The following is a 27,866-nucleotide window of genomic DNA, read 5'->3' on the forward strand; positions in this document are numbered from 1 at the left end:
AACATCTTCTGAGTCTACCTGTTCTTCATTTCCCATCACAACTCCGAGTCACCTTTACTTCTCACCTGGGTTATTGCAGTAACCTCCTAACTGCTCTGCTTTTGTCCTTGCTCTGCTTCTATGTCTGTGGGACCATCTGAACACGTAACTCAGTTCACGTCACTCCTCTGCACAGAACCTCCTAGTGGTTTGCATTTCACCCAGAATAAAATTCAAAGTCCTTCCCATAACCCACAAAGCCTCACTGATTTGCTTCCCCTCACCTACCCAGTCTCTGTGATTCCTCCCCCGCCCATCCTCTTTGCTCACTCTGCCCTGGCCACCTTACAGCCACCTGCCTCCTTGGTGTTCCTCTGATAAGTTAAGCACATCTTTACTGCAGCACCTTTGCACTAGGAGTTCGCCCTACCGGATATACTCTTCTCGCTTCTTACAGGTCTGCTAGAACGTCATCTCATCAGACAGGACCTTCCTGACCAACCTACCTGAAACGGCATTCTCTGCTACTCTGTCGCTTTTTATTTCCTACATAGCAAAGATCACAGCCTGGTATCAATTTATTGTCTGACTTCCCACTATTATGTATCCTCTACAAGGACAAGAATTTATAGTTTTTATTATTGCTTATCCCCAGTGCCTAGAAAAATGCATTTACCTAGTAGAAATGCAATAAACATTAGAATCAGCAAGACAATTAATGGGAGCAATGGCCACACAGCATTTTGAGGTGATTCAAAGTCACCACTTCAGGTACCCAATATCTTAAGCAAGCCTTCTGCACTTCAGGGGGTGGAAGACAGCCTTGGGAAGGCCTCATGTGTTTAACCACATTCATAGACCTACTCATGCTCCACGACTTTTAGAAACACATTGTTTCAACAGGCTTTATAAGGGAATGATATCATCCACCCAGAAAGATTTCTGAGAGAAAGATAGAGCCCATCTTGAAAAGACAATGCTCATTCCTAATTTCAGAGGGCTGAACAGGGTAAAGGCTTGAGTCGAGGTGGCATGGAATATTCTCCTGAAAGCAAATATTTGCTTGCTCTTCCCTCAGAACCTGAAAGTACAATTCTGGGCTGGAGCTCTTTAGAGACCACATCAATCTTGATACATGTACCTAAAAGCTCAGAAGCCAAACATGATGGATTCATTATAATATGTTATACACTTTTTAAAGTAAGCAGATGTCAGTTCAGTTCAGTCACTCAGTCGTGTCCGACTCTTTGCGACCCCATGAACCACAGCACGTCAGGCCTCCCTGTCCATCACCAACTCCCGGAGTCCACCCAAACCCATGTCCATTGAGTCAGTGATGCCATCCAACCATCTCATCCTCTGTCGTCCCCTTCTCCTCCTGCCCTCAATCTTTCCCAGCATCAGAGTCTTTTCAAATGAGTTAGCTCTTCGCATCAGGTGGCCAAAGTACTGGAGTTTCAGCTTCAGCATCAGTCCTTTCAATGAACACCCAGGACTGATCTCCTTTAGGATGGACTGGTTAGATCCCCTTGCAGTCCAAGGGACTCTCAAAAGTCTTCTCCAACACCACAGTTCAAAAGCATTAATTCTTCAGCGCTCAACTTTCTTTATAGTACAACTCTCACATACATACATGAGTACTGGAAAAACCACAGCCTTGACTAGACGGACCTTTGTTGGCGAAGTAATATCTCTGCTTTTAAATATGCTGTCTAGGTTGGTCATAACTTTCCTTCCAAGGAGTGTCTTTTAATTTCATGGCTGCAGTCACCACCTGCAGTGATTTTGGAGCCCAGAAAAATAAAGTCAGCCACTGTTTCCACATCTATTTGCCATGAAGTGATGGGACCAGATGCCATGATCTCAGTTTCCTGAATGTTGAGCTTTAAGCCAATTTTTGCACTCTCCTCTTTCACTTTCATCAAGAGGCTCTTTAGTTCTTTTTCACTTTCTGCCATAAGGGTGGTGACATCTGCATATCTGAGGTTATTGATATTCCCCCCAGCAATCTTGATTCCAGCTTGTGCTTCCTCCAGCCCAGCGTTTCTCATGATGTACTCTGCATATAAGTTAAATAAGCAGAGTGACAATATACAGCCTTGCCGTACTCCTTTTCCTATTCTGACCAGTCTGTTGTTCCATGTCCAATTCTAACTGTTGCTCCTTTTTAAAAAGTTTTCAAATGTGTTAGGAAAGAAGACTTTTTTTTTGTCTCCTTAGTACTTAGAAATGTTTAGTGATAAGTATAGTATTTAAATTTTCAGGATGTGTAAAATTATATTCAACAGCATTTTTAGACAAGGCGTTAAGAATAAAGTGTTTGTCTATTGTGTTAATTTTAATCATACTCCACTGGATTCACAATGCTTTGAAATGCTTTACAAAATGGCCCCGGGATCTTTTATTAACCATAATATATACAAACACCAACAAATCAAAATACTGTTTCTTATTCTGGCTAGCAGCGGCTTGCCTGAGAGCACCCTCTTCTGTTTCAAGAGTATACCACAACTTATGTTACAGAGAAATCACAGCAATTCTAGACAGGACAAAAATGGGCTTTTCAGGAAAATGTCGACACACATAATCACGTTATTTAAATATGCTATCCTCCCACCTGAGGTTTTCACACCTTTGCTGGAGCAGACAGGTGTGGTGAAGATGAGGGAAACGCTGCAATCTCTGAAGTGTAACTGTGATTTGCACTTCTTCCCCAGGCAGTCGCATAGAAATGAACTTTAATCTTTTAAAACATGGGGCAACTCGTCTAATCCATTTTCCTTACAGACAGGACATGATTTTAAAGCATTGTATCACCTGGAGCTTTAACCTAAGGTATTTTTTGTAACTCACCCATTTGCTCTCTGACTACCAATTCTATCTTGCTTTAAAAATTGACAAATTCATATTTAGATGCCAGTTCTAAGTAGGAGCTCATTAACATAATTACAAGAAAAATCTTATTTCATATAAACTGGGGAAACATCCAGGTAATTAGGTTTAGCACCATGAAATTGCCATCAAGAAAGGTTACATATTGTCAGCTTCATACGGTTCAATCGAATACACCTAACCCTGTCCTTCAGGACTCTAGGTAAGGGTGAAAAAAGGTCTTGGGAAGGAACAAACTGCTGAGAATGGGGAGGGGCTGGGACAGACACAAGAAAATGAACTGGAAACACTATGTAACTATACAGAGAAGGCAGGAGAGTCTAGGTGGAGATGAAACAAAACAGGAAAGAAATGACTGATGGAATCTGAGGAATTCTGTTACAAATATGATCAGTTTATGTCACTGAATCTTTTTGTTGTTCCTATGGAACAAGAGTCAAGCCCTGTTAATTCCAGGAGTGGCTGAAACAGTTCCCAATGATCCAGCCTCTATGAAGGTTTATTTCCTGATGTAATTTTGAAATTTAACTGCAATAGCTAGATAAAAATTTAATTTCAACACAGGCAGCTTGCTCATACAAAGAGCAGGTGGAAAGTTTCTTAGGTTGGTTTTCATTAGAACTGATTTATCTTTGTATCTTTCGGTTCAGTTCAGTTCAGTTCAGTTCAGTTGCTCAGTCATGTCCGACTCTGCGACCCCATGAATCGCAGCACACCAGGCCTCCCCGTCCATTACCAACTCCTGGAGTTTATTCAAACTCATGTCCATTGAGTCGGTGATGCCATCCAGGCATCTCATCTTCTGTCGTCCCCTTCTCCTGCCCCCAATCCCTCCCAGCATCAGGATCTTTAAGACCCCCTAAACATACAATTTACCTAAAATAGATTCTGTACAATTGGATAAAAATAGTTTTCTAAACTTAAAAAAATTGCTTTGAAAGCACATCATTTCTCTAATGCTACTTGCCAAAGTTTGAAAATTGCTTAGAATTCTCCTGTGAACAAAGTTCATCCAGTTATTGGGAAAAATTGTGAAAGACTTTGTAAAGTGTCTTAACTAGTTCATTTATCCAAATTGTCAACAGATTGCATTGTCCTTGAGTCATTTCCCAACTCTGTAAGTTTTAGAAAACTGATAACAACATACATCATCCTTGTCCATACAAATTAATTGTATGGGGGTAGAAGAAATTATTAGTAATATTGCCCTATGCACCAATCCATTCTGCATCAGTTTGTAAATTCATTTTGGAATTCCTTATTTCCTGTACATGTCTCTGCTCTTTTGAATTCTCCTTAGAACTACTTGTAACAAACATCTTAACAGTTCCCTCATTAGTTAATGAGTTAAGTAAAACTTGGGCACACACTCATATCATTTTTTCATGAGAATAATGATTATATCCTCTTTCAAAAATAATTCTTTAACATCACAAATTGTACTTTAATGGTGATATTTTTCCAGGATGTGCCAAAACACCATGTACACTAACTCCTTAATAGTGAAGCAGTACACATTTGTCTTCCCTGGTGGCTCAGACGGTAAAGTGTCTGCCTGCAATGCAGGAGACCCGGGTTTGATCCCTGGGTCGGGAAGATCCCCTGGAGAAGGAAATGGCAACACACTCCAGTACTCTTGCCTGGAAAATTCCATGGACAGAGGAGCCTTGTAGACTGCAGTCCATGGGGTCGCAAAGAGTCCGACACGACTGAGAGACTGCACTTCACTTCATACATTTGTCTGGGGGCTTCCCAGGTGGCCCAGCAGTAAAGAATTCACCTGCCAATGCAGGAAAGGAGTCATGGGTTCAATCACTAGGTCGGAAAGATCCCCTGACGAAGGAAGTGGCAACCCACTCCAGTATTCCTGCCTGGAGAATCCCATGGACAGAGAAGCCTGGCAGGCTACAGTCCACGAGGTAGCAGAGAGTTGTACACAATTGAGCATATACACATGGAAGCATGCATTTGCCTGACAGAGTCAATTGTTTAAGGTTATTGAAGTGGATTTCATATCTTAAGAAAAAACAGCCCCAGACCTTGCAAAAGAAGATATAAGTCCATTGCATAGCAAGAATCATTTGAAATACATCTTTAATCTTAAAAAACTCAATATGCAATCTACAAAATACTTTGTTACATGATTAAGGCTCAATGTTTTATATTTGTATTGGTGAAATAAAATCATATTTTGAGTAAGATATAATAATACTTAGTCATTATTAAGGAAGGCCTCCTGACCAAATTTATAAGAGAAAAAGGGCTATATCAAAACACAAACCCAGAATGAAGGGAACTAAAACCCTACAATTACCTAACACAAATCAGGTCAAAATGCCAGCCTTTATTTATGTTTAGAAGGGATTTTTTTTTTTCATACTTTTTAAATGGATAAACTATTTTTAGTCCCATTTAAAAAAAAGGAAATGTCCTTAAATTCAGATCTGTACATTGATCAGGTAACCATCAAGCCATGGATTCATTTACAGAGTTAATACAATCCTTTGACTGGTAAGGCAACTAGACCAGGCCAATTAGAGCAAAGTAACGCATCCCAAACTGGCCAACTGCTTGGAAGTCTGCCATTCAGTCAGTTAAACAGAGGACCCCTAACGGGTCAAACTCATAAAGCATTCACCTAAATAAATTACCTAAATTAAAATGCTAGTAAGGAGTAGTTCCTCCTTCACTCACTTCCTTCCTCCCTTCCTGACCTTAAAAGAAGTTTTTGTCATTGTTGTTTTGAAGATCATCACTTACTTTCTGGAAAAGGAGATTCTACTTTTTAATTTGTAAGTCTAAGTGGACCCTACCTGATTTTTCACTTAGAGCACCAAGATCACATTTGACCTGCCACAGCTCAGGTCAGAAGAACTGTACTAAAAATCCTCTCCACTCAACAGAGAATGTTAATTTAATGCTAAGTAATGAATATTTAAGGACCCTAATAGATGTGCAAATGAACAATTATGCTGCAGCACCCTGCTGTTCCTACCATCACCCTTTGCATTGCCACAAAAACTCAACTTGGGCTTCAGTCAGCTTTTTGTTATTATTTTCAGCACTGAATCTTGAGATGCTCCTGAAGGCTGGAGGGCTGGTGAATAAATGACTCCAGCAGTGAGGTGTCCGCACATACTGGCAACCTGAAAAGCCTGAGGGGTGATTAATTGGACCCTATGTTGAAATTACTTTGAGGTGTAAATATTCATTAAGTTCATCCAAATTAGACTCTGAGTTCTTTATGGGCAGGATGCCATAAAACAGATCTGAAAGGGCCAGCGGTAATTAACTCAGTTACCGTCCCTGGGACCGTGCAGCAGCACCAAGTTCAGCCTGCCTCCGTATTTGCTCTGAGCAGATTGAAGTCTTTCCAGAATGTGCCACACCAGGTGAGTCGGGATGGTAGAATTTTTTTTTTATATGATGCACACACAGATTTGCTCTCATATATATCTATAGTGGGTCTCAAGCATATGATATTATGAGCAACACATCAAGTGAAGTTGAAAAGAGCAATACCAAATCATTTTAACAGTCAACTTTTGCACTCTTTGCCTTTACAGTAAAATAATGAAAAGCAGTAAATCTGCTGATTGATACAAGCCATCATAAATGTTTGTTTTAATTTGCATTTTGAACAGATTAAAATGAATGTAATATAACATTAAATAAAATGCATGAGGGCCAACAAATAATGTTGTTTGGAAGAATACTGTCATATCAGTTTTGACTCAAAACAAATCTGGTAAATAGAGAAAAATATCTCCTAATCATATTTAAGGATCAACATAAATTGAAGGTGTATTAAAACCATGTTTTTTTCCATATTTTTCCTACTAAAAAAATATCTAGAACATAGATTTCCTAAATTTAAAAGTCTGACTTTTCACTGTAAACACTTAAAGGAAATTATAAACAGAATTATAACTGTTAATACCACTGACTTTTCATTAAAAAAACAAACATCTATCTGACTTTGAAAAACAGAAATATCACTTGTTAGAAATGTAGACAAAATAATCTAGTGTCTTTCACTTTGCTCATTTTTTAAAGAAAATCACTCTAAATTAAGCAGAATTAGCATAAACAGCATGATAGCAGGACTAGCATAAAATAATCATGATTTAGACTTCTACTCAAGAGAGGCTTGTGTTAATTACAATACTACTTTATCAAAATACATTCTTAGAATCTACACTTTTGAGAAACAACATTCATGAACTATAAAAATTCATTTTTAACATACATTAATATTTTAACTAGTGTCCATACTAGCATTTCATTCTGAAAGGAATCTCTTCAAGCAAAAGGCAGTATGTCTCAATGACTTGTACTAAAATATGCATAGTAACAGAACTAGCGTCTTTGCTGCACATATCAGCATACAAATACATTTTGAAAATAATAATACCACAGGGGAAAGAGGTACCAAATACAGCTGATGACTACTCACCAATGTGATAACAAGACAGGAAGATAATTCAGAATCAGAGATAGTTCCACATCTCCATTTTAGCCTGTGGTTTCCACATCATTCTACAATAGCAATGTTTCAGAGAAGAGCAAGAGGGAAAATTAAGTACTTTGGTTTATGTCTCCTTCAACTGCCTTCTCCTCTAGCACAGGTGCTTACTTAATAAGAAGAGATGGGGCTGGAGGATAATAAACATGGCATCAATCCAGAGTGGAAAACAATCAGCCACCAAGTAATCAAAGATCAAAAATGCTTTGGCCAGAGGCTTCGAGGTCACACTCTGGAGAAGAGTGCCTTTGAGTTCTACTAGGAAACAAAACCAACACAAAAATACAAGACTCATTTTAGATCAAACCCCTGGGCACAAACCTATCAAAAGCATAAAGGATAGATGGTTTGGTTACAGGTCTAAACTTATCTAAACATAGCCAGTGGATCTGTCATTTCCACTATACAGTAGCAGGACTTTGTGCGGTTTCTGTGAATTTTGTATTTGCAAAGTGGGTCATCATCATTGACTCGTGCTAATCCTACTGAGTTACACAGTCACCAGCTTTATCCGGGTCTTCTCCATCGATTTTAATCCACTTCTTTTCTATTTCAACCTGTTGCGCAAAAGCAAAACAGGAGGAAGCATTAATGAATGCAGCACAGTATAATACCTCTTCAGTTCTGTTTTATAAGCCAGCAAGCATGGTAGCCACCTCGTCCTCTGCACACAAACACAGCCCCTCCACCCTGCCATGCCCATTCCCAAGTGAGGCGCACTGCTCTCCTTCTGGCCAACAAGTCTCCTAAATCCTTCCCTCTAGGGTCAAATCTTGAAGAGGAGAAAGTTTCTTCTCAGTTAAACACAGGTGTACACAGAATACACATAATGATAAGACATTTACAAATCTAGCTAGACATGTGATCGATTATATCCCACAAGTATCATACATCCAGCTTCGGGCCTCCCTGAGATTCAGAGTACACCCAAAATCATCTCTCTAATTAACTAAAACAAACCAGTTTACAACAGTAATCCATCTGGGCCAAACCATCCACCTGTCCCTCACCTTTGTCATCTCACCCTTTCAAACGTAATCTCCTCACAGAGTCCCTCCGGGACCACTCTAGATAAGGAAGCCCTCCATCCCTCTCTATCCTGTGACCTTCTTTTATTCTTAGAATTTGTCAGTACTTGAAATTATGGTACTTTTTTACTAATTACTTTTTGCTCTGTCACTAGAAGGTAGGCTTTACGAGGACAGGGAGTTCACCTTTGTGTCTCAGGATCTACAGCAGCAGATGGCACTTTGAAATTGCTCAATAAATACTTGTTAAATGGAAGATAACATTGTGAAACTGAGTGCCATTAAAGCTAAAGAGACTTTGGTATATAATTCTGAGTGGTCCTCTTCAACTCTGTGAAACTGGCACATCCCAGAACAGCAGATGGCATGAAGTCTCCATGTGCACTTGACACACATTTCAGCCACATGTATACTTAGACGCCTAGTGTTATAGGTCAGATTCCCCAAGAAGCAGATGCTGAGATGGAGACGGGTGCAGAAAGTTTACTGTGGGGAGCTCCTGGGGTCAACACCTGACTGACACAGAAAGGGGAGGGGAGAGAAAGGGAGAAGGAGGGGAGGGAGGCGAGGGGAGGGAAAGGTGGGAGGAAAGGGCAGAACAGGAAGGGAGAGAAGCTGGGCTACAAAGCAGTCATAGTAAAGGTTTCAGCCAATCCCAGAGAGGGATGAAGCTAGGATGGCCCTGCAGGGTTATTGCAACTTGAGGTAGAAGGGTGTTTAGACCCCTGATCCACCAGTCATTGGACACAGGCTGCCCCAGGAAGGGGATGTGACCTGGAGAGTGGCATATTGCGGCATCCAGGGTAATTCCCAGCTGCTGAATCAGTCCTTTGGTCTTGAAGGGACTGCACAGAACAGCACCCACTCATCATTGGTTTTATCAATACAAAAAAAATTACTGGACCCGAACATACAGGCTTCTGAACAGTCCAAAATGAAGAAAAATCCAGACTTAGGTCACTATATTATAGAACCACTAGTTGGTACTAATGGTATCATATAATCACACTATTTCAAGATACTATGGGAAATGTGTGACAGAGGTTATTTCTGGATCTACTAACTTTGAAGCTGAGAAGGAAAAGCAAGCTTAGGAACAAGTGCAAGTATACATCACTCTCTAATTCAACCGGCTCAAGAATGCTGATGAGCTGATGGTGAACATTTAAGATTGTGGTGACACAGTAACTCAGCATTTCCCCAAACAGTGCACCACAAAATACTATCACAGAAGATACTGACAGGTGTTTTACAGGAGACAAGATTCCATAATCAGCAAGTAGGGAGAAACTGAGCTAAGTTTAATACGTTTCTTTATTGCAGGACTTCTTTGTTCAATATTAAGTGGACAGCATTCCCCAACTTGTATCTTAGATCATTATATGGGACAGATGTCCTAAAGAACACATCTTGGGAAATGTTATTCTGACAAAACTTTTATTACAAATATGCTTCCGAAATGTGAACTTATTTTTCACTGAGATCTGAGTTAAGTACATGGCACTCTCCTCAGGCTCCTAATGTTCTCTAGAACTGAGGGGAAGAACTAGGCTCACTGGTGACCATCAAGTTTCCACAACTGGGCTCTTTTCTAGGTCTAATACATACATACACACAAAGTTACTTAAGAAGGCAAAGCAAGGATCTAAAGCCAAATCAGGTCACAGCTTCGAAAGTCCCATCCTAAACCCAAGGGCTTTGGGATGTACCTGGATGTTGTAGCAAGCCCGATGATTAATGTGTTTCTGTGGCTGGACATCACTCTCCACCCCCAGAGACCTGACCTCTGTCCTTGAAGCAGTGGTATCAAGAATCCCAAACTGAACAGTAGCAAATGGATACCAATCAGAGGGAATTTCTTGGTCTGATCCAAGTTCTAGTTTGTAAGACAAACAATGGGGATGATCAGGACCTTGAAGAAAAAAAACCAAAAGGTCAGTCAAAGCATTTCAATGGGCAGTGCACATTTCTCATGAGTGTAAAAGGCATGCATCTCCCTTTTTAATAAACATTTCCATTAGCACTCTGGCTGTGAATTCCATAAAATTACATATCTTCAAAATTCACAATCTTGCACTAATTGGACAGGGTGGGGGCAGGGGAAGAGAGGAATCTAACTGCATTTTTTTAAGTACTAGCTTTCAAATAAGTACAATTTAGCACTATATAGTTACATATCTTAACTCCCAAAATGTTTTCAAGTAGGCTGTTTCTTTTTTCAAAAAGAAAGTTAAATATTTCATTAATTATTCAAATAAAACAATGACCAACAACAGTGAAAAAAATTCAGAATTATATCAAGTTCATATGTACAAAAAAAAGATCTTCATGACCCAGATATTCACAATGGTGTGATTGCTCACCTAGAGCCAGACATCCCAGAATGTGAAGTCAAGTGAGCCTTAGGAAGCATCACTATGAACAAAGCTAGTGGAGGTAATGGAATTCCAGTTGAGCTATTTCAAATCCTAAAAGAGGATGTTGTGAAAGTGCTGCACTCAATATGCCAGCAAATTTGGAAAACTCAGCAGTGGCCACAGGACTGGAAAAGGTCAGTTTTCTTTCCAATCCCTAAGAAAGGCAATCCCAAAGTATGCTCAAACTGCCGCACAATTGGACTCATCTCACACTCTAGTAAAGTAATGCTCAAAATTCTCCAAGCCAGGCTTCAGCAATACATGAACCATGAACTTCCAGATGTTCAAGCTGGTTTTAGCAAAGGCAGAGAAATCAGAGATCAAATTGCCAAAATCCACTGGGTCATCAAAAAATCAAGAGTTCCAGAAAAACATCTATTTCCGCTTTATTGACTATGCCAAAGCCTTTGACTGTGTGGATCACAATAAACTGTGGAAAATTCTGAGATGGAATACCAGACCACCTGACATGCCTCTTGAGAAATCTGTATGCAGTTCAGAAAGCAACAGTTAGAACTGGAAATGGAACAACAGACTGGTTCCAAACAGGTAAAGGAGTATGTCAAGGCTGTATATTGTCACCCTGCTTATTTAACTTATATGCAGAGTACATCATGAGAAACGCTGGGCTGGAGGAAGCACAAGCTGGAATCAAGATTGCCAGGAGAAATATCAATAACCTCAGATATGCAGATGCCACCACCCTTATGGCAGAAAGTGAAGAGGAACTAAAAAGCCTCTTGATGACAGTGAGAGGAAAAAAAAAAAAAGTGAAAGAGAATAAAAAAGTTAGCTTAAAGCTCAACATTCAGAAAACTAAGATCATGGCATCTGGTCCCATCACTTCATGGCAAATAGATGGGGAAACAGTGGAAACAGTGGCTGACTTTTATTTTTTGGGGCTCCAAAATCACTGCAGATGGTGACTGCAGCCATGAAATTAAAAGACACTTACTCCTTGGAAGGAAAGTTATGACCAACCTAGACAGCATTTTAAACAGCAGAGACATTTCTTTGTCAACAAAGGTCTGTCTAGTTAAGACTATTGTTTTTCCAGTAGTCATGTATGGATGTGAGAGTTGTACTATAAAGAAAGCTGAGTGCTGAAGAATTGATGCTTTTGGACTGTGGTGTTGGAGAAGACTCTTGAGAGTCCCTTGGACTGCAAGGAGATCCAACCAGTCCATCCTAAAGGAGATCAGTCCTGGGTGTACATTGGAAGGGCTGATGTTGAAGTTGAAACTCTAATACTTTGGCCACCTGATGCAAAGAACTGACTCATTTGAAAAGACCCTGATGCTGGGAAAGATTGAGGGCAGGAGGAGAAGGGGACGACAGAGGATGAGATGGTTGGATGGCATCTCTGACTCAATGGACATGGGTTTGGGTGGACTCCGGGAGTTTGTGATGGACAGGGAGGCCTGGCATGCTGCGGTTCACGGGGTCGCAAAGAGTCAGACACAACTAAGTGATTGAACTGAACATATGTGAGTGCCTTCTATTGAGTGATCCTAATTCAAAATAATAGAATAACACAAGTGTGCTAAGTTTTTTAAATTAAAAGATGAGTAATATTTAATTTAAACATCATTGTTGGGCTACAATGCACATAAGACCTATTTAAAAAGAAAACTTTCACTTAAGTAGACTAAGATCTTATAATAATTCTTAATTTTTTTCATTTTCTTACCATTCTATTTACTGATAATGTAAAGGAAAATTTCAGAGTAAATTAGGTCACTTTATAAAGAGTTATGGTTTTTTTTAAAGTTCAACTTAGTGAATTTTTTTCTTGCATTTCAAAAAGATTCTAAGCCAAGGATTCTTTTTTTTAGTGGGACATTAATTTTGAGTACATTAATCCCCACTTACCCTCCTCAAAGCTTTGACTGGAACAAACGTACAGTGTAGAGATGGGCATACTGACTGTCAATGTTTCCACGTAATAGTTTTCTTCACTTAATTCGCTTTGCCATGTATTGAGCATCTACTCTATACCAAACCAGACTCTCTGCCAGAACTTGGGATATCAGATATACACAAAAACTTTTAAGAGGGGTTATATACTGTGTGTTTATGTGTGTGTGTGTGTTACAGTGAAGTTAGTATTTTCAATGTAATCACTGCAGTAACTCTATATAAATGTTCCACGATTCTGTTCCATCGGTCCACAGCATCTACATATTCCATGTAGCTGTGTGTGCTAAGTCGCTCCAGTCATGTCCGACTCTGTGCAACCCTATGGACGGTAGCCCACCAGGCTCCTTTGTCCATGAGGTTTTCCAGGCAAGAATACTAGAGTACATTGCCATTTCCTCCTCCAGGAGATCTTCCCAACCCAGGGATCGAACCTACGTCTCTTATGTCTCCTGCACTGGCATATTCCAACTACATATTCCTTGTAGCTATCTTCACTTATGCAAGAGATGACAATAATTTCAAAAGCCAGATTACATTACTATATCACTGACATGACGTGAGAAAGAACATTTCCATCAAAAGATAGCTTTAGGCACAAAAACAAGAATTTAAAGGATTTCACTTAATTCTTAAAAGATAAATTTCCTTTTATGCCTTACAACCTGCTTCTTATAGAGAGACTAATAGAATTGTAAGGCTATAAAAGCCTTTGAGAAGCCACCCATCAACAGATGCTGATTAGCGTCTCCACCACTCACTTGTAGGGCAAGACAACAACGGCCCCAGAGCTGCTTTATACTAGCCAGATCACTGCGGTCAGGTGATAACTTCACTCACACACACACACACACACACACACACACACACACACACACACACACCCACACACCCACACGGGGAGATTCCACAATCCATTAGCTTTTCTAGCCTTCTGTCTGCAGTATACAGTAAGTTTATTTAAACTTAATTCAGGCACTCCTCAGTCCTTTATGGCATGGGGGCTAAGCACATAAACACTTGACTCAGGATGCCCAGGATCAGATCCCAGCTCTGCTACTTGAAAGATGTGTGAGACCCTTTGCAAGTTATTTGATTGCTGCGAGCCTCAGTTTCCCCATCTGAAAATGGGTGTGATGATGGGAACAGTATGAACCTTACGGGATCACTGTGAGGATTAAACAAGCCAGCTGGCACACACAGATGTGGAGCCGTAGTACACCGTGTGTTTAGTCTCTCAGTCGTGTCCGGCTCTTTGCAACCCCATGGACTTTAGCCTGCCAGGCTCCTCTGTCCATGGGGAGTCTCCAGGCAAGAATACCGGAGTGGGTTGCCATGCCCTCCTCCAGGAGATCTTCCCAACCCAGGGATCGAAACCAGGTCTCTGCATTGCAGGCAGATTCTTTACCGCCTTGAGAGTTGTACTGACAGAAATGCAAAGTGCTATTCGATTATAAATTCAATATTATCATCTAATGACTGTAATTCTGCTAATGAAAGGACTGAGAAGTCTACACTTTTAGAGCTGAAAATAATACTAAAGATGATCTAATTTGATACTCACATTTTAAAAAAAAATTCTTTTGGAATTTTGCAATGAAAATAACCCAACTTTAAGACTTAGTACTCCAAAAATAGGTTTAGAAAAAAAAACTTTCTATCCGCTTCTCTTTTAAAAAAAGAAAAAAGAAGAAGATTAAAAGATAAAGAACATTTTTCTGACATATTTTTTTTTGGCTTTTAAAACTCTAAATACTCTGCAATGTTTAGTAACTCACACTCCCTTTGAACTTTGATATCCATGAAGAAAAGTATCATGTCTATCCTTAGCACAAGTCTGGCACATTTGGAGCTGAAAGGCTATTTGCGGAATTTACAAGTGAATAACTAAGAGAGGAAAATCATGTTCTTTATCTCAGTACTGACCAGCAGGGGGCACTCTCAGGCTTTGGTAATCAGTCTCTCATCGCTTTCTAAGGACTATGCATGCAAATCACAAAATGTATTTAGGTCTAGTAGATATCCAGTCCTTCTTGAACCAAAATATTTTACATCTGAAACTGAATTGGTGAGAGCTGGAGGGAATGAATGGTAGGAGGATGACATCAGTGGAGGAGAGAAAAACCAATGTACTGGAGACAGCAAAGAAAAAAATAATAGCAGGATGTATTTTAAAATTGGTAAAACCAGGAAAGTGGAGATAGACATATTTGTTAATTGACCCTCCACCATTCTCACTTCTCTTTCTAATTCTATGCTACCATATGCACCCTCTATGGCTAATGAGTGTTTTCCTCTGTCCTCATTCTCTCCCCCTCCTTCCTCTGTTTTCCTCTCTCCCTCTCCCTCTTTATCCATTGCCTTCTCCTTCCTTCCGTCTTTCCCACCCCCAGCAAAACCTGTGCTCAAGAAGAGTCCTCTGTCGTCATCCACACCTTAGCCTGAATGAACTATCTGGGGCCAACCTTTGTTTAAAATGAAAGGCTCATGCACTGTTAAAGGCATATTAAGCACTGGCATGATGGTAGAAAAGACATTTAAGGAGCCAACATCCCCTATACCTCCCCTAAAATCACATGAGTGATTTCACCAACAGGAAAGGTCAATACTGATCTCATAAATCCCAAAGAAAGGAGCATTTAAAAAAAAAAATTTTTTTTTTAGTGAGTACAAGTACTTCATATAGTCTTTTTAGTTTCCATTTTTCTAATTTTTTTTTCTAATAGTGTAGGTTTATCAGAAGCTAGTTTGAAAGGGTAACGGTTTAAAGAATTTCTTTTAAAATCCTCTGTTCTCTAAATACCCAAGTGATTTCTAAAATCGTATAGTAACATCAGGATGCATTCTAAGTCCCTGCTCCTCCGCATGAGGCCCATGGCCCGCGGCTCCGGCTTCGCTGGAGCATGTGTGGGGAGCCCCACCTGCTAAATCAGAGTCCACATTCTAACAAGGTGATTCATGTGCACGCGAACACTTGAGAAGCACTGCCTCATGATTAAGACTCCCTCTCTACCCTACCCTTACTCTTTCTATGCTTCTCAAGAAAAAAGTGGCAGGAAGCCTCTTACTCTTTGCATTACCACCCCCTACCACCCCGGTGGTAGAGAAGCCTGGGTGACAAGTCCACGTGACCCCAGAAGTGTCCAGCCCCAGCCTTGCTCAGAGCTCCCCCTCCTCCAGAGTTCACTGGTCACAGCTTCACTGCCTCCTCAATGGGCCCCCTTTGGTGCACAGGCCTGATGTGAATGAAGCAGCTTTGATCCCAATGGATTTATTTGGTCAGTGCGTTCTCACTATGTAGTTAGCTGGAATGCTTGTAAACATCTTTCTGCATGAGCCTGGTGCTAGGACAGTCCTCTCCAAGAATTCCCAAAGGGCAGGACCAAGTCCAGCGAGCCTCTCTGGGAATGCATTCTTCCAATTGTCCTCAGTGAGCACAACTGCTGGTAAATGCAGACGGGAGGGTAGTAAGGGAGCTCTAGAAGACACAGCATGCAGAGAGCAGGGGGGACTGATGCCTAGGAGGCCAGGACACTTCTCCCAGGAGAGCTACCAGGCCAGCAGCGTGGAAGAGCCTCTCACAAACACCAATACCTGGGCCTCAGGCCTGGAGTCTGCTTGGTGGGGATGCGGCCTATATGTGGGTATTTTAAATATTAAAGCTCTAATGATTCTAAGGACTCTAACATGCAGCCAGGGCTGGAAACAGATATTAAAAGGAGTGAGGAGAGGCTATCTTAGCTAATGGCACCACTGCCCATCTTTTCATAAAAGCCAGAGGCCCTGACCTCCTCCGGGCCCCTCCCTTCCCCCCAAGCCCACAGACCACCTGTTACTGTCTCGGGGCCACCCTTCACCTTGGTCTCAGTTCTCCCACTGCCCCCTCCCCTTCTTATTCAGTCTCTCTCCCTCCTACCGGCCTCCCAGCCTCCCCGTTACTTTAATCTACTTCTGAATCTCTCCTCCACAATGTACGCCTGACTTTCTAAAACAAGGTAGAATTCTGTCACAAATGTGCCTGAAAACATTCCAGAGGCCCTGCTGACAATCTCCACACCCCATACATGGCTCACAACACTCTTTGCATCCTGGTTTCCTCTCCAACTCTCCCCTCAGTCCTGAAACTCAGGTGAGATCCCCCATCGACACGCCTGTGTTTCTGCTGTTTCTGTCTTGATGGAATCCCACTGATTCTCACAGGCCAAGCTGAAGCATCACCTCTCCAGCAGAGCCTTCCCTACCCGTCCCCCCGCAGCTGATCACCCCTTCCTCTGGGATCCCCATCAGGTTCATCAGTACATGCCTGCAATAGAAGAGAGCACAGTGCCACAGAGCATTTCGACAGCTGCTTCCGCGTCTGCCTCACCCGTTAGACATCTGCTTCTGGAGAGCAGGGAACACGTTTGTATCCGTGTCCCCCGAGCACCCAGCACAGAGCCTGTACCTACAGGAAATTTCGTGGGTGTTGGTGGAATAGATGCGTGAATGAGAGCCTTCTCAATAAACTCTTGTTGAATGGATAAATTACCAATACCATTAATTCTGAGAAAATGCAGTATTCCGAACAGGATCATTTTTACAAGCAGCTTTATATATGTTGTTCCCCTTCTAAAATAAAAAAAGGATGATTTGCATGGGTTCTCGGTTTGAAACAGAAGTGTGGTTGCCCCAGCGGGTCCAGGCTGCACCAAGACAGGGCAGGCAGACCGGGCTCACTGCACACCTCGCCCCCTGACCCCAGCCAGACAAGCCAGCAGGCTGAAGCCTCAGTGCTCGTCCCTCAGAGGCATAATCATTCTTCAAATCTGTGCAAAAGCTACACTTGACCTTTTGTTCCGGGTCCAGTGACCATCTCTAGGACTAAAGGAGAACGACAGGAGTCAGGTTATCACCCAGACCTCAGGGGAAATCTCTGGACCGAGGAGATTACAGTCAGCGTTCCAGCCTGCCTCCCCCTCTTTCCCTTTGTGTTTAGCAAAATAAAAGTCACAAATAACTTTGACAGTAGATCCCTTGGAGCCACATACTCAAAACCTCACAATTTGCTTCCCTGGGAGGAAGATAATCTGAGAATAGTTTTAACTTGTTCCTCCAGCAACGCTATCAAGAAGGCAGGAAACAGTTCCTAAATGGATTCTATCACAGAAGACAATCCCATCATGTCCGAGTTGACCAGGAGGTGCCCTTAGAGGCCACAGCTGTGCGCATACTACCCCATCACTGCCTCTCCCCCCGGGCCTGGGCTCTCCTGGCTATTCCTTGGAACTAGGAGGTAACTACGAACTACTGCGAGTCCAGAGAACACTGTGGAGGGGACCCGGGCATGAAAGGAGAAGAGCAAGTTCTGTGAGAGAGGGCTACGGAGCAGGGGCTTCCCTTCCGCACAGGGGCCTGGGGCTTGTCAGCCACCAGCTGTGTCTCCCCTCTGCCGGGCCCTGTCCGTAACTCAAGCTGCAATTAGCTGAGAGGTGTTAAGCCAGAAAACTGCAGGGTACAGACAAGATGGCGCAGCACCCCTAAGGTCCGCTGTTGTCTGTGGCTTGTTCTTCCTGCCCCAGAATACTGCAAGATCTGCAAGGCAGTGTCCCTCAACTCAGGCTACACATTAGCTTCACCTGGGCCCCTACCCAAGTCATTCTGATTTAACTGGCATAGAGCAGAGCCTGAATGGGCTTCCCCTGTGGCTCAGTGGTAAAGAATCCTCCTGACAATGCAGGAGACAGGGGTTTGGTCCCTGGGTGGGGAAGATTCCCTGGAGGAGGAAATGGCAACCCACTCCAGTATGCTCGCCTGGGAAATCGCATAGACAGAGGAGCCCTGCAGGCTACAGCCCATGGGGTTGCAAAGAGTCAGATGTGACTAAGCATAGCACAGCAGGCTATTCTAACAGACAGCCAGTTTTGAAAAACATTGCTGGAGGTCTACCCCAAATAAAAATGCTTCCTCTTAAGTCTACAGCGTGGAGGTCCTACAATGAAGTTAGATTTCCCTGAAGGACTAGTCCAGCTGAGAGCTAGTTGAAAGCAGGAAACAATCTTACTTCTCTTGAGCCCCAGCACCTGATGTGACATTTGGAATACAAAAAGTGCTCAATAAAGGTTTGCTTAAATGATGAATGCATCAACTCAAATGCTCCAAACCTGCCCCCAACTCAGCTCCAAAGCCCAGTGTTCCACTAGAAATAATTGAACTAAAACAGGGAGCAGCCCTAATTTCAAATTTTGCTTTTTTGCTTTATGATGCTACACCCACACTAACTTACTGTGCCTGCATGCCAAGTTGCTTCAGTCATATCCGACTCCATGCGACCCTATGGACTGTAGCCGGCCATGCTCCTCTGTCCAAGAGATTCTCCAGGCAAGAATGCTGGAGTGAGTTGCCATGCCCTCCTCCAGGGGATCTTCCCAACCCAGAGATCGAACCCAGATCTTTTATGTCTCCTGCATTGGCAGATGGGTTCTTCACCACTAGTGCCACCTGGGAAGCCCCCACTAACTTACTACTTTAAAATAAATGCAATGCTAGAACTGTCTGTTCAAATTTCTAAACTTCTAGATTCACTGTTTTCTTCGCAAAATAAGAAAAGTAACTGTTTCAATGCTTAATTAAAATTAAAACAACTTGTCAAGATGGTCAAATTCGTCAATTCAGCACAGGAAATTAACTTGGGTAAAGATAAAAGGCAGTCTTATTTCAAGGTAAAAGTGAAAGTCGCTCAGTCGTGTCAACTCTCTACGACCCCATGGACTGTATAGTCAATTCCATGGAATTCTCCAGGCCAGGATACTAGAATTGGTAGCCTTTCCCTTCTCCAAGGGATATTCCCAACCCAGGGATCACACCCAGGTCTCCCACATTGCAGGCGGATTCTTTACCAGCTGAGCCACAAGGGAAGCCAAAGAATACTGGAATGGGTTAGCCTATCCCTTCTCCAGTGGATCTTCCCGACCCAGGAATTGAACCGGGGTCTCCTGCTTTGCAGGCGGATTCTTTACCAACTTAGCTATCACTTGAAGTAAGGAGGAAGTCTTGGTACTGGCTGAGAATATAAAAGATTCAGATATATTCAAGGATGACAGATCTTAAAAGTTAAGTAGGAATCTAAGCTATATGAACAATAATTTTAATATATGAGGTTGATGTGAAGAGGTCCAACTAGAAATTTCCCTCAGAATCACTATCCATAATAAAATCCTAGCTTCGGATGGTAGTTCTTATGCTATTTAAAAAAAAAAAAAATTCAGTTAAACTTATCTGGTAGAAATAGGTATAAAGGGACAAAATAAGTCAGTTGTTTGACTAAATGTTCCATCTCCCACCCACTGATGTAATAAGCATGGCCTTAGCTGACTGACGTTATCAACTGCCTCAGTCTGGTTTCAATCCAAGGAGGAGGGTGAAAACATTTAAGAGATTTCATATGCATAAAAAAAAAAAAAAAAAAGATTTCATATGAAAACCAGCTTAGCGTGTTGAATATTTACTTGAATTTTTATCAGGAAGCCGGTCTATCTTCCATACCACAGCCCGGTAGGCACTCTCATATTTTGCAGACCCCACCGTGACCTGTATGACAGGTTCAGATTCAAGTTCGTGTAAACTCCCCAGACACGCCCGGCGGTTCATTTTGGCTTTCAGGGACTTCTGCCTCTGGAGGTTCATGGTCCAGAGGGCCTTGATCCACTGAGACGGGACAGGAAAGTGTATCATTATGTTGTCACAGGACCTCAAGGAACTGGCATGGGATGATGGTCTCTGGACTGACATGGGATGGGCCATGTTGACGAAGGCCTGAAGCTCCACATATGCCCCCTGGACAACCACTACCGACTTCAGGGAAAAGGGAAGATCTTCCCCGCTGTGTGAAGTTTTGAAACGCATCAGCTCAAACCTGCAGGCATCCAGAGGTACAAACTTAATGATTCTTGATTGCTCAAATTCTTGTGCTTTCACACACTTATGAAAATGACAGTCAAGAATATCAATCCCCTTCTTTTCTGGATCTTTCTCAAAATAGCGTTCATTTCGCTTCTGTAGCTCATGGTCATTCAAGGTTAAAAAGCATTCAGTGTTGCCATTCACAAAGCAGAGGCAAGAGATTTGAGTTATCACAGTGCTTTCAACCAATTTTCCTTCTTCTTTAGTGATTTTACCCCAAAAGTTGTCCACAATTTCCAGGGAAATTTCTTGTTCCTCATAGTTCTTCTTTGGTTTTGAAACAGCCGGCAGCTTTATCAGCTCTTCCTCCACAGTGATCAGAAAGTCGAGGAAGTCATGGTACTCTGTGGACCCCAACTTCAGCATTTGTTCTATGTCTGGTTCGTGAACTACTTCTGTCTTAGAATGGTATTTCCTTTTTTCTGTGTAAGACACATGTTCAATCTTCACAGTATGGATTTTTCCAGCCACACTAAAGTTCTCAACTTTTGGTTCCGAAAGCCTGCAGTATGGATCGAGCTGTAACTCTTTAAATGGTTTTTCTAACCCCTTCTCATAATACATTTGCAAAATTCCTCCAGGTAAGACTTTTAGAAAAATTGGCCCCCACTGACGGGAAGACATCATGTTCTTCTTCTCTGGAATTCTCATCATGAAAGACCATCCGGCTTTCGGCTGACTCCTGAAGAGCATGTGGGGGACAAAGGAAGAGGCAGCGTCTTCAGCATACAGACACTGCATAGACAAATTTCCAAATGAGTCTTGGTTCTCAGCTGATTGGAGATATTCAAGCTTCTCACAGATGTAGTTGAATGAACACTGATTTAAGCCTTTTTGATCCATAGGCACCTCTTTGTCTCTTGATGGGAAGATCTTTCTGCTTCCTGGAGTGTCAAAGGTGAGCTGGGAAGCACCGCCTTCATCTTTCCAAAATGGACTTGAAAAGGCACAGTCCTCCCGAAAATACTGAAACTGGGGAGTATCACTTTGGAACCCTTCAGCCTGGTGAGGGCTCATTTCATCTGCAAGACCCACTTTGGAGGCTGGATGTATACATGAGTGGTCACTGGGTAAGGAAGCTTGGGAGAAACAGGTTGGCTTAGTAGCCAATGAGGAAGAACCTGTTGCTGTTATAAGTGGACTGTTTGAAGATGATTCTGGAATAGGATAAAGCACATGAGTCCCTGCTTTGGGGATGCCAGGAAAACCTGGGAAGTCTTTGGTAGGTGTAGAAAGAGGAGAGTTACTTGGAGGTCCTGGACTGAAGTAAAAGTCTATGATGGGAGAGGAGAGAGGGGTGCTGCTGGTAGAGGAAGATCCACTGGGAAACTCCTTAGGGCCAGAAAGGTTCAGTTTAAGTCCGTTTGGCCGACAAATGCCTTGATTCTCCAGAGGGAAATTCTTTGACTTTTGAGAAGACTGAAAAGTGGGGTCATCATCAAATGTGATCCAGTTGCCTGGGTTCGTGGAACACATCTTTGGGATCAGATTGTGGTCTTGTCAATGAATCAGATATGTTGTCTCTGTTAAAGGAGAAAGAGAAAATAATATAAAATGAGGGGGAAAAATTCAAGTTACTAGAGGTCTTCATTCTGAGAAATACTTGAATTTTAAAATATCCAGATTTATAGATTAACTGAGTTTAAAGAAATGCTTGAAACTGTAACAGTTTGATGGCTGAATGGATTAAAAAACCCCAAGATCTAAATGCACATTGTTTATAAGAGACCCACTTTAGATTTAAAAAATACACAGGATGAAAGTGAAAAGACGGAAAAAGATACTTTATGGAAATAGAAACCAAAAGAGAGCAGGGGTAGCCATACTAATAGGACAAAATAGACGTTAGGTAAAAAACTGTCACAAAAGACAAAAAAGGGCATTATATAATGAAAAAAAGGTCAGCTCACCAGGAAGATATTACAAGTACATATAAACCCAACATCAAAGCACCCAAATATATGAAGCAAACATTAAAAAACTGAAGGGAGAAAAAGACAGCAACACAATAATAGTAACAGATTTCAATACTTCAATTTCAGTAATGGATAGAACAACCAGATAGAAGATCAATAAAGAAATAGAGGACTTGAACAACACTGTAGACCAAATGAACCTGTCAGATATGTATAAAACATTCCACATAATAGCATCAGAATACACATTCTTCTCAAGCGCACACATAACATTCTTCAGGATAGATCAGTTAGTTTACAAAAAAAAGTCTCAACAAATTTAAAAAGACTGAAACCATATCAAGTATCTTTTCCAATCACAACAGAATGAAACTGGAAAAAAAAAAAACTGGAAAATTCACAAGCAAGCAGAAATTAAGCAATACACTTTGAACAATCAAGGAGTCAAAGAAGAAACTGAAAAGGAAATTAGAAAATATCGTAAGACAACGAAAATGAAAATACAACACCAAAACTTATGGGATACAGCAAAAGCAGTACTAAGAGGGCAGTTTACAATGATAAACACTTAAATTAAAAAAGAAAAGTGAAAGTAATAGTTGCTCAGTTTTGTCTGACTCTTCATGACCCCATGAACTGTACTCCACCAGGCTCCTCTGTCCATGGAATTCTCCAGGCAAGAGCACTGGAATGGGTAGCCATTCCCTTCTCCAGGGATTAAAAAGAAGAAAAATCTCAAATAAATAACAAGTTATATCTCAAGAAACTGGAAAAGAAAACAAAGTAAGCCCAAAGTTAGCAGAAGAAAGGAAAGAATACATGTTAGAGCAGAAATAAATGAAACAGGGAACAAAAAATTTTTAAAAAGCAATGAACCAAGTGCTGATTTTTTTTAAAAAATCAACATTGACAAAGTTTTAACTAGACTGAGAAAAAAAGAGAAAATAATCAAATCAGAAATCAAAGAGGAAAAAGAATAGATATATGTATAACTGAATTACTTTGCTGTATACCGGAAACAAACACAACATTGTTAAGCAACTATACTCCAACACAAAAATAATTGTTTTTAAATAGTTAATCAATCAAAGAGGAGACATCACAGAAATAAAAAACTATTATAAGGGACTGTGTGTGTGCGTGCTCAGTTGTGTCCCACTCTGCAATTCCATGGACTGTAGCCCACCAGGCTCCCCTGTCCATGTAATTTTCCAGGCAAGAATACTGAAGTGGGTTGCCATTTCCTACTCCAAGAGATCTTCCCGACCCAGGGACTGAACCTGGGTGTCTTGCGTCTCCTGTACTGGTAGGCAGATTCTTTACTACCATGCCACCTGGGAAGTCCCTATAAGGGACTACTACTATGAACAATTACATGCCAACAAATTGGATAACCTAGAAGAAATGGGTAAATTCCTAGAAACATTCATCTACTAAGACTGAATCACAAAGAAATAGAAAATATGAACAGCCTATAATTAGTAAGGAATTGAAACAGTAATCAAAACCTCCCCCCAAAAGTAAAGCTCAGAAACAGATGGCTTCACTTAAGATATCTACCATTTAAAGAACTAGCAGCAACCCTTCTCAAACTCTTCCAAATACTGAAGATAAGGGAAGACTTCCAAAATCACTTTATGAGGCCAGCATTACTCTTATACCAAAGCCAAAGACACTACAAGAAAACTAGAAGCCCAAAAAATCCTCAACAAAATACTAGCAAACAAAATTAAATAGCAGATTAAAAGGATCATACACCATTGTCAAGTGGGATTTATCCCTGGGATGCAAGAATAGTTCAACAAATGAAAATCAATCAATATGATATACCATATTAATAGGACGAAGAATGATTATCATATGATCATCTCAGTAGATGCAGAAAAAGCATTTTATAAAACTCAATATCTTTTCATAATAAGAAATAACTTAATAAACAAGGAGTTGAAGGAAATTACCTCAACATAATAAAGGCCACATATGAAGAGCCCATGACTAATATATTCAATGGGAAAAAACTAAAAGTTTTTCCTCTAATGTTAGAAACAAGGCAAGAATGTCCACTCATCACTTCTGTTCAACACAGTACTAGAACTCCTAACCAGAGCAATCCGGCAAGAAAAAGAAATAAAAGGCATCCAAATCAGAAAGCAAAGAGATACACTGTGTCTGTTTGTAGATGTTATGATCTTACATGTAGAAAACTCTAAAGATTACACTCACACACATACACACACAAATTTAGAATAAATGAATTCAGCAAAGTTTCAGGATACAAAAGCAACATACATAATCAGCTGTATTTCCATACACAAACAATTAACAACCCAAAAATAAAACTGATAAAAATAATTTCAACAGTATAAAAAAAAAAAACTTTAGGAATAAACTTAACTCAAGAGGCAAAAGACTTGTACACTGAAATCTACAAAGCATCATTGCAGAAAGAAACTAAAAAGACTCAAATAAAATAGAAAGACACCCCATGTTCATAGATTGGAAGATTTAATATTGTTAAGATGTCCATACCACCCAAGTGACCTACAGATTTAATGTAAAATCCCAATGACCATTTTTATAGAAATTAAAAAAAAAAAAAAGCAATCACAAAGTTTGTATGGAATCTCAAAGGCCTTTGAATAGCCAAAACAATCTTGAGAAAGAAAAACAAAGTTGAAGCCTCCATACCTCCTGACATCAAAACATATACAAAGCTTTGGTAATCAAAACAGTATGGTACTGTTATAAAAACCAACAGACCAAAAGAACAGAATATAAAGCCCCCAAGTAAACTGATACATATATGGTCAAATGATCCTCTTTAAGGGTGCCAAGATGATACAATGGGAAAAGAACTGTCTCTTCAACAAATTGTGTTGGGAAAACTGTATATCCATAGCAAAGGAATTGATCCTTGTCCAAGCAAAAAGAAAGCTCCTTGTTGGACCTTTATCCTACACCATATACGAAATCAACTAAAAATGAATTAAAGACCTGAACACAAGACCCTGAAATTATAAAACTCCTGGGAGAAAATATAGGGAAAAAGCCTCATGACATTGGTCTTAGTAATGATTTCTTGAGTATGACACCAAAAGGACAGAAAATAAAAGTGAAAACAGACAAGTGAGATCACATCAAACTAAGAAGCTTCTGTACAACAAAACAAAAATCAACACAGTGAAAAGGTTAATATATGGAATGGGAGAAAATATTTGCAATCTTACATGTGATGAGGAGTTTAATATCCAAAACATATAAGGAACTCCTCCAACTTGATAGCAAAAAACAAACTAGTATTCCAATTTAAAAAGGGGCAACATACTTCAGTAGACACGTCTTCAAACATGATATATAAATGGACAAGAGGTATATAAAAGGTACCCAACATCACTAACAACCATGGAGAGGGAAATCAAAGCCACAATAAAATCACTTTACACTTGTTAGGATGGTTATTACCAAAACAAAGAAAAATAACAGATGACAAAACCCACACACAAAACACACAAAAAAAACAACAAATGTTGACAAGGATGTGGAGAAGTTAGAATCCCTGTGTATTTTTGGTGGATTGTAAAATGCAAAACAGAAGTTCTCAAAATTAAAAAAAATACAAACAAACAAAACTACCATATGATCCAGCAATCTTACTTCTGTGTATTTATTCAGAAGAATTGAAAAACGGGAAAAAAAAAAAAAACAGAAAATGGGACCTCAGGTATAGGCACTCCCACATTCATTACAGCATATTCACAATAGAGGTGAAAACGACCTAAATGTCCAAAATCTGACAGAGGTGAAAACGACCTAAATGTCCATCATCTGATGAATGGGTTTTAAAAGCGTGGTATATACTTTCAATGGAATATTATTCAGCCTTAAGAAGGAAGGAAATTCAGACACATGCTATGACATGGATGAGCCTTAAGGATATAATGTTGAATGAAATACGCCAATCACAAAAATACAAACATTGTATGATTCCACTTATGTGAGGTATCTCAGTTAGTAATAGGAAGGAGAAGGGTGGTTACCAGGAGCACCAGCGAGAGGAAATGGGGTGTTTCTGCTCAATGGGTACAGAATTTTAGTCATTCAAGATGAACACGTTCTAGAGACCTGTTGTACAACAACATGCAATAGTTAACAATACTGTACTGTACACTTAGATTTTTGATAAAAGATTTTAAGTGTTAATTTGTTAAGTTTTTAACTATGGTTTTAAAAACTGCAACACCTTTGAATTTAAAAAGTCTTTATCTGAATGACTACTATGTAGTGAGACCTTGTCAGTGCTGTAGAAAATACAGGAGAATATAAAAACCCAATTTATAATGAACTATAACCCACTGACAGCTCCAAAGGTTTATAGTTTATAGCACTTTCAAATTCACAGTCTCATTTATCAAAACAACTTTGGGAGGTATATATCATTATTCCCATTTCATAGTTGAGATTACTTGGATTTAGAGTCACTGTCTGAAGTCACCCAACTGGTAAGAGACAGAACTAAGATTTTTTTTTAATAATAGACTTATTGACATATAATTCACATACATAAAATGACGATTCACTGATGTTTCATTTAGTGATATCCAGAGTTGTGCAACCATCTATAATTCCAGAGCATTCTTATAAATTTAAATATAAATTTTGTATCTATTAGTAATCACTCCCCATTCTCCTCCTCCCCCAGGCCCTGGCAATCTACTTTCTTTTCCTATGAATTTGCCTAGTCTGGACATTTCATCTAAATAGAATCTACAGCATGTGGCCTTTTGTGTCCGGCTTCTTTCACTCAGCATAATGTTTTCATTCAAAGTTCATCCATGTTATGGCATGTATCAGAACTTCATTCCCTTTTGTAGCTGAGTAAGAGTTCATCATAAGAATATCCCACATTATGTTTATCCACATATCGGTTGAGGGACATATGGTTTGCTTCTATTTTTTGGCTATTATAAATAATCCTGTTCTGAACATTTGTGTAGAAGCTTTGGTGTGATCATTTCTCTAGGGTATATACCTAAACTTGGAAAGAATCAGAATTTGAACACGGGTCACCTCATCCTGATCTAGTACAGCAAAAATTATTGAAAGTATTCTAATGGTATCAGAGGAGAGAGGCATATAGGTCCCAGCATGGAACTAGGGGCTGGGTACCCAAATGCTGGTCACTGCTCTGCCACTCATGAACTGTGTGTTAAGCCACTCCAGACATTCAGTGATCAGAGAAGAATAATCGATGAGG

The 27,866-nt window shown here is 40.4% G+C and overlaps 1 protein-coding gene across 3 annotated transcripts in view; it reads right to left on the bottom strand.

Annotated features, from left to right (window-relative positions):
- STON1 (stonin 1) overlaps positions 1-27,866 on the bottom strand; it is a 121,353-nt gene that overhangs the window by 61,861 nt on the left and 31,626 nt on the right. For 2 of the 3 annotated variants that reach the window (XM_061155452.1, XM_061155453.1), the window contains exons 2-4: positions 20,243-22,219; positions 10,134-10,336; positions 4,949-7,953 (exon numbers count right to left, since the gene is read on the bottom strand). In XM_061155452.1, coding sequence (XP_061011435.1) covers positions 7,879-7,953; positions 10,134-10,336; positions 20,243-22,172 — 2,208 coding nt within the window. In that variant the 5' untranslated portion in view covers positions 22,173-22,219 and the 3' untranslated portion in view covers positions 4,949-7,878. Of the gene's footprint in view, positions 1-4,948; positions 7,954-10,133; positions 10,337-20,242; positions 22,220-27,866 lie in introns of those variants that run through there. The other variant, XM_061155454.1, reaches the window with a different exon arrangement.

The sequence above is a fragment of the Dama dama genome, chromosome 11, assembly GCF_033118175.1.
Source record: "Dama dama isolate Ldn47 chromosome 11, ASM3311817v1, whole genome shotgun sequence".
NCBI classification, from domain to species: Eukaryota; Metazoa; Chordata; class Mammalia; order Artiodactyla; family Cervidae; genus Dama; species Dama dama.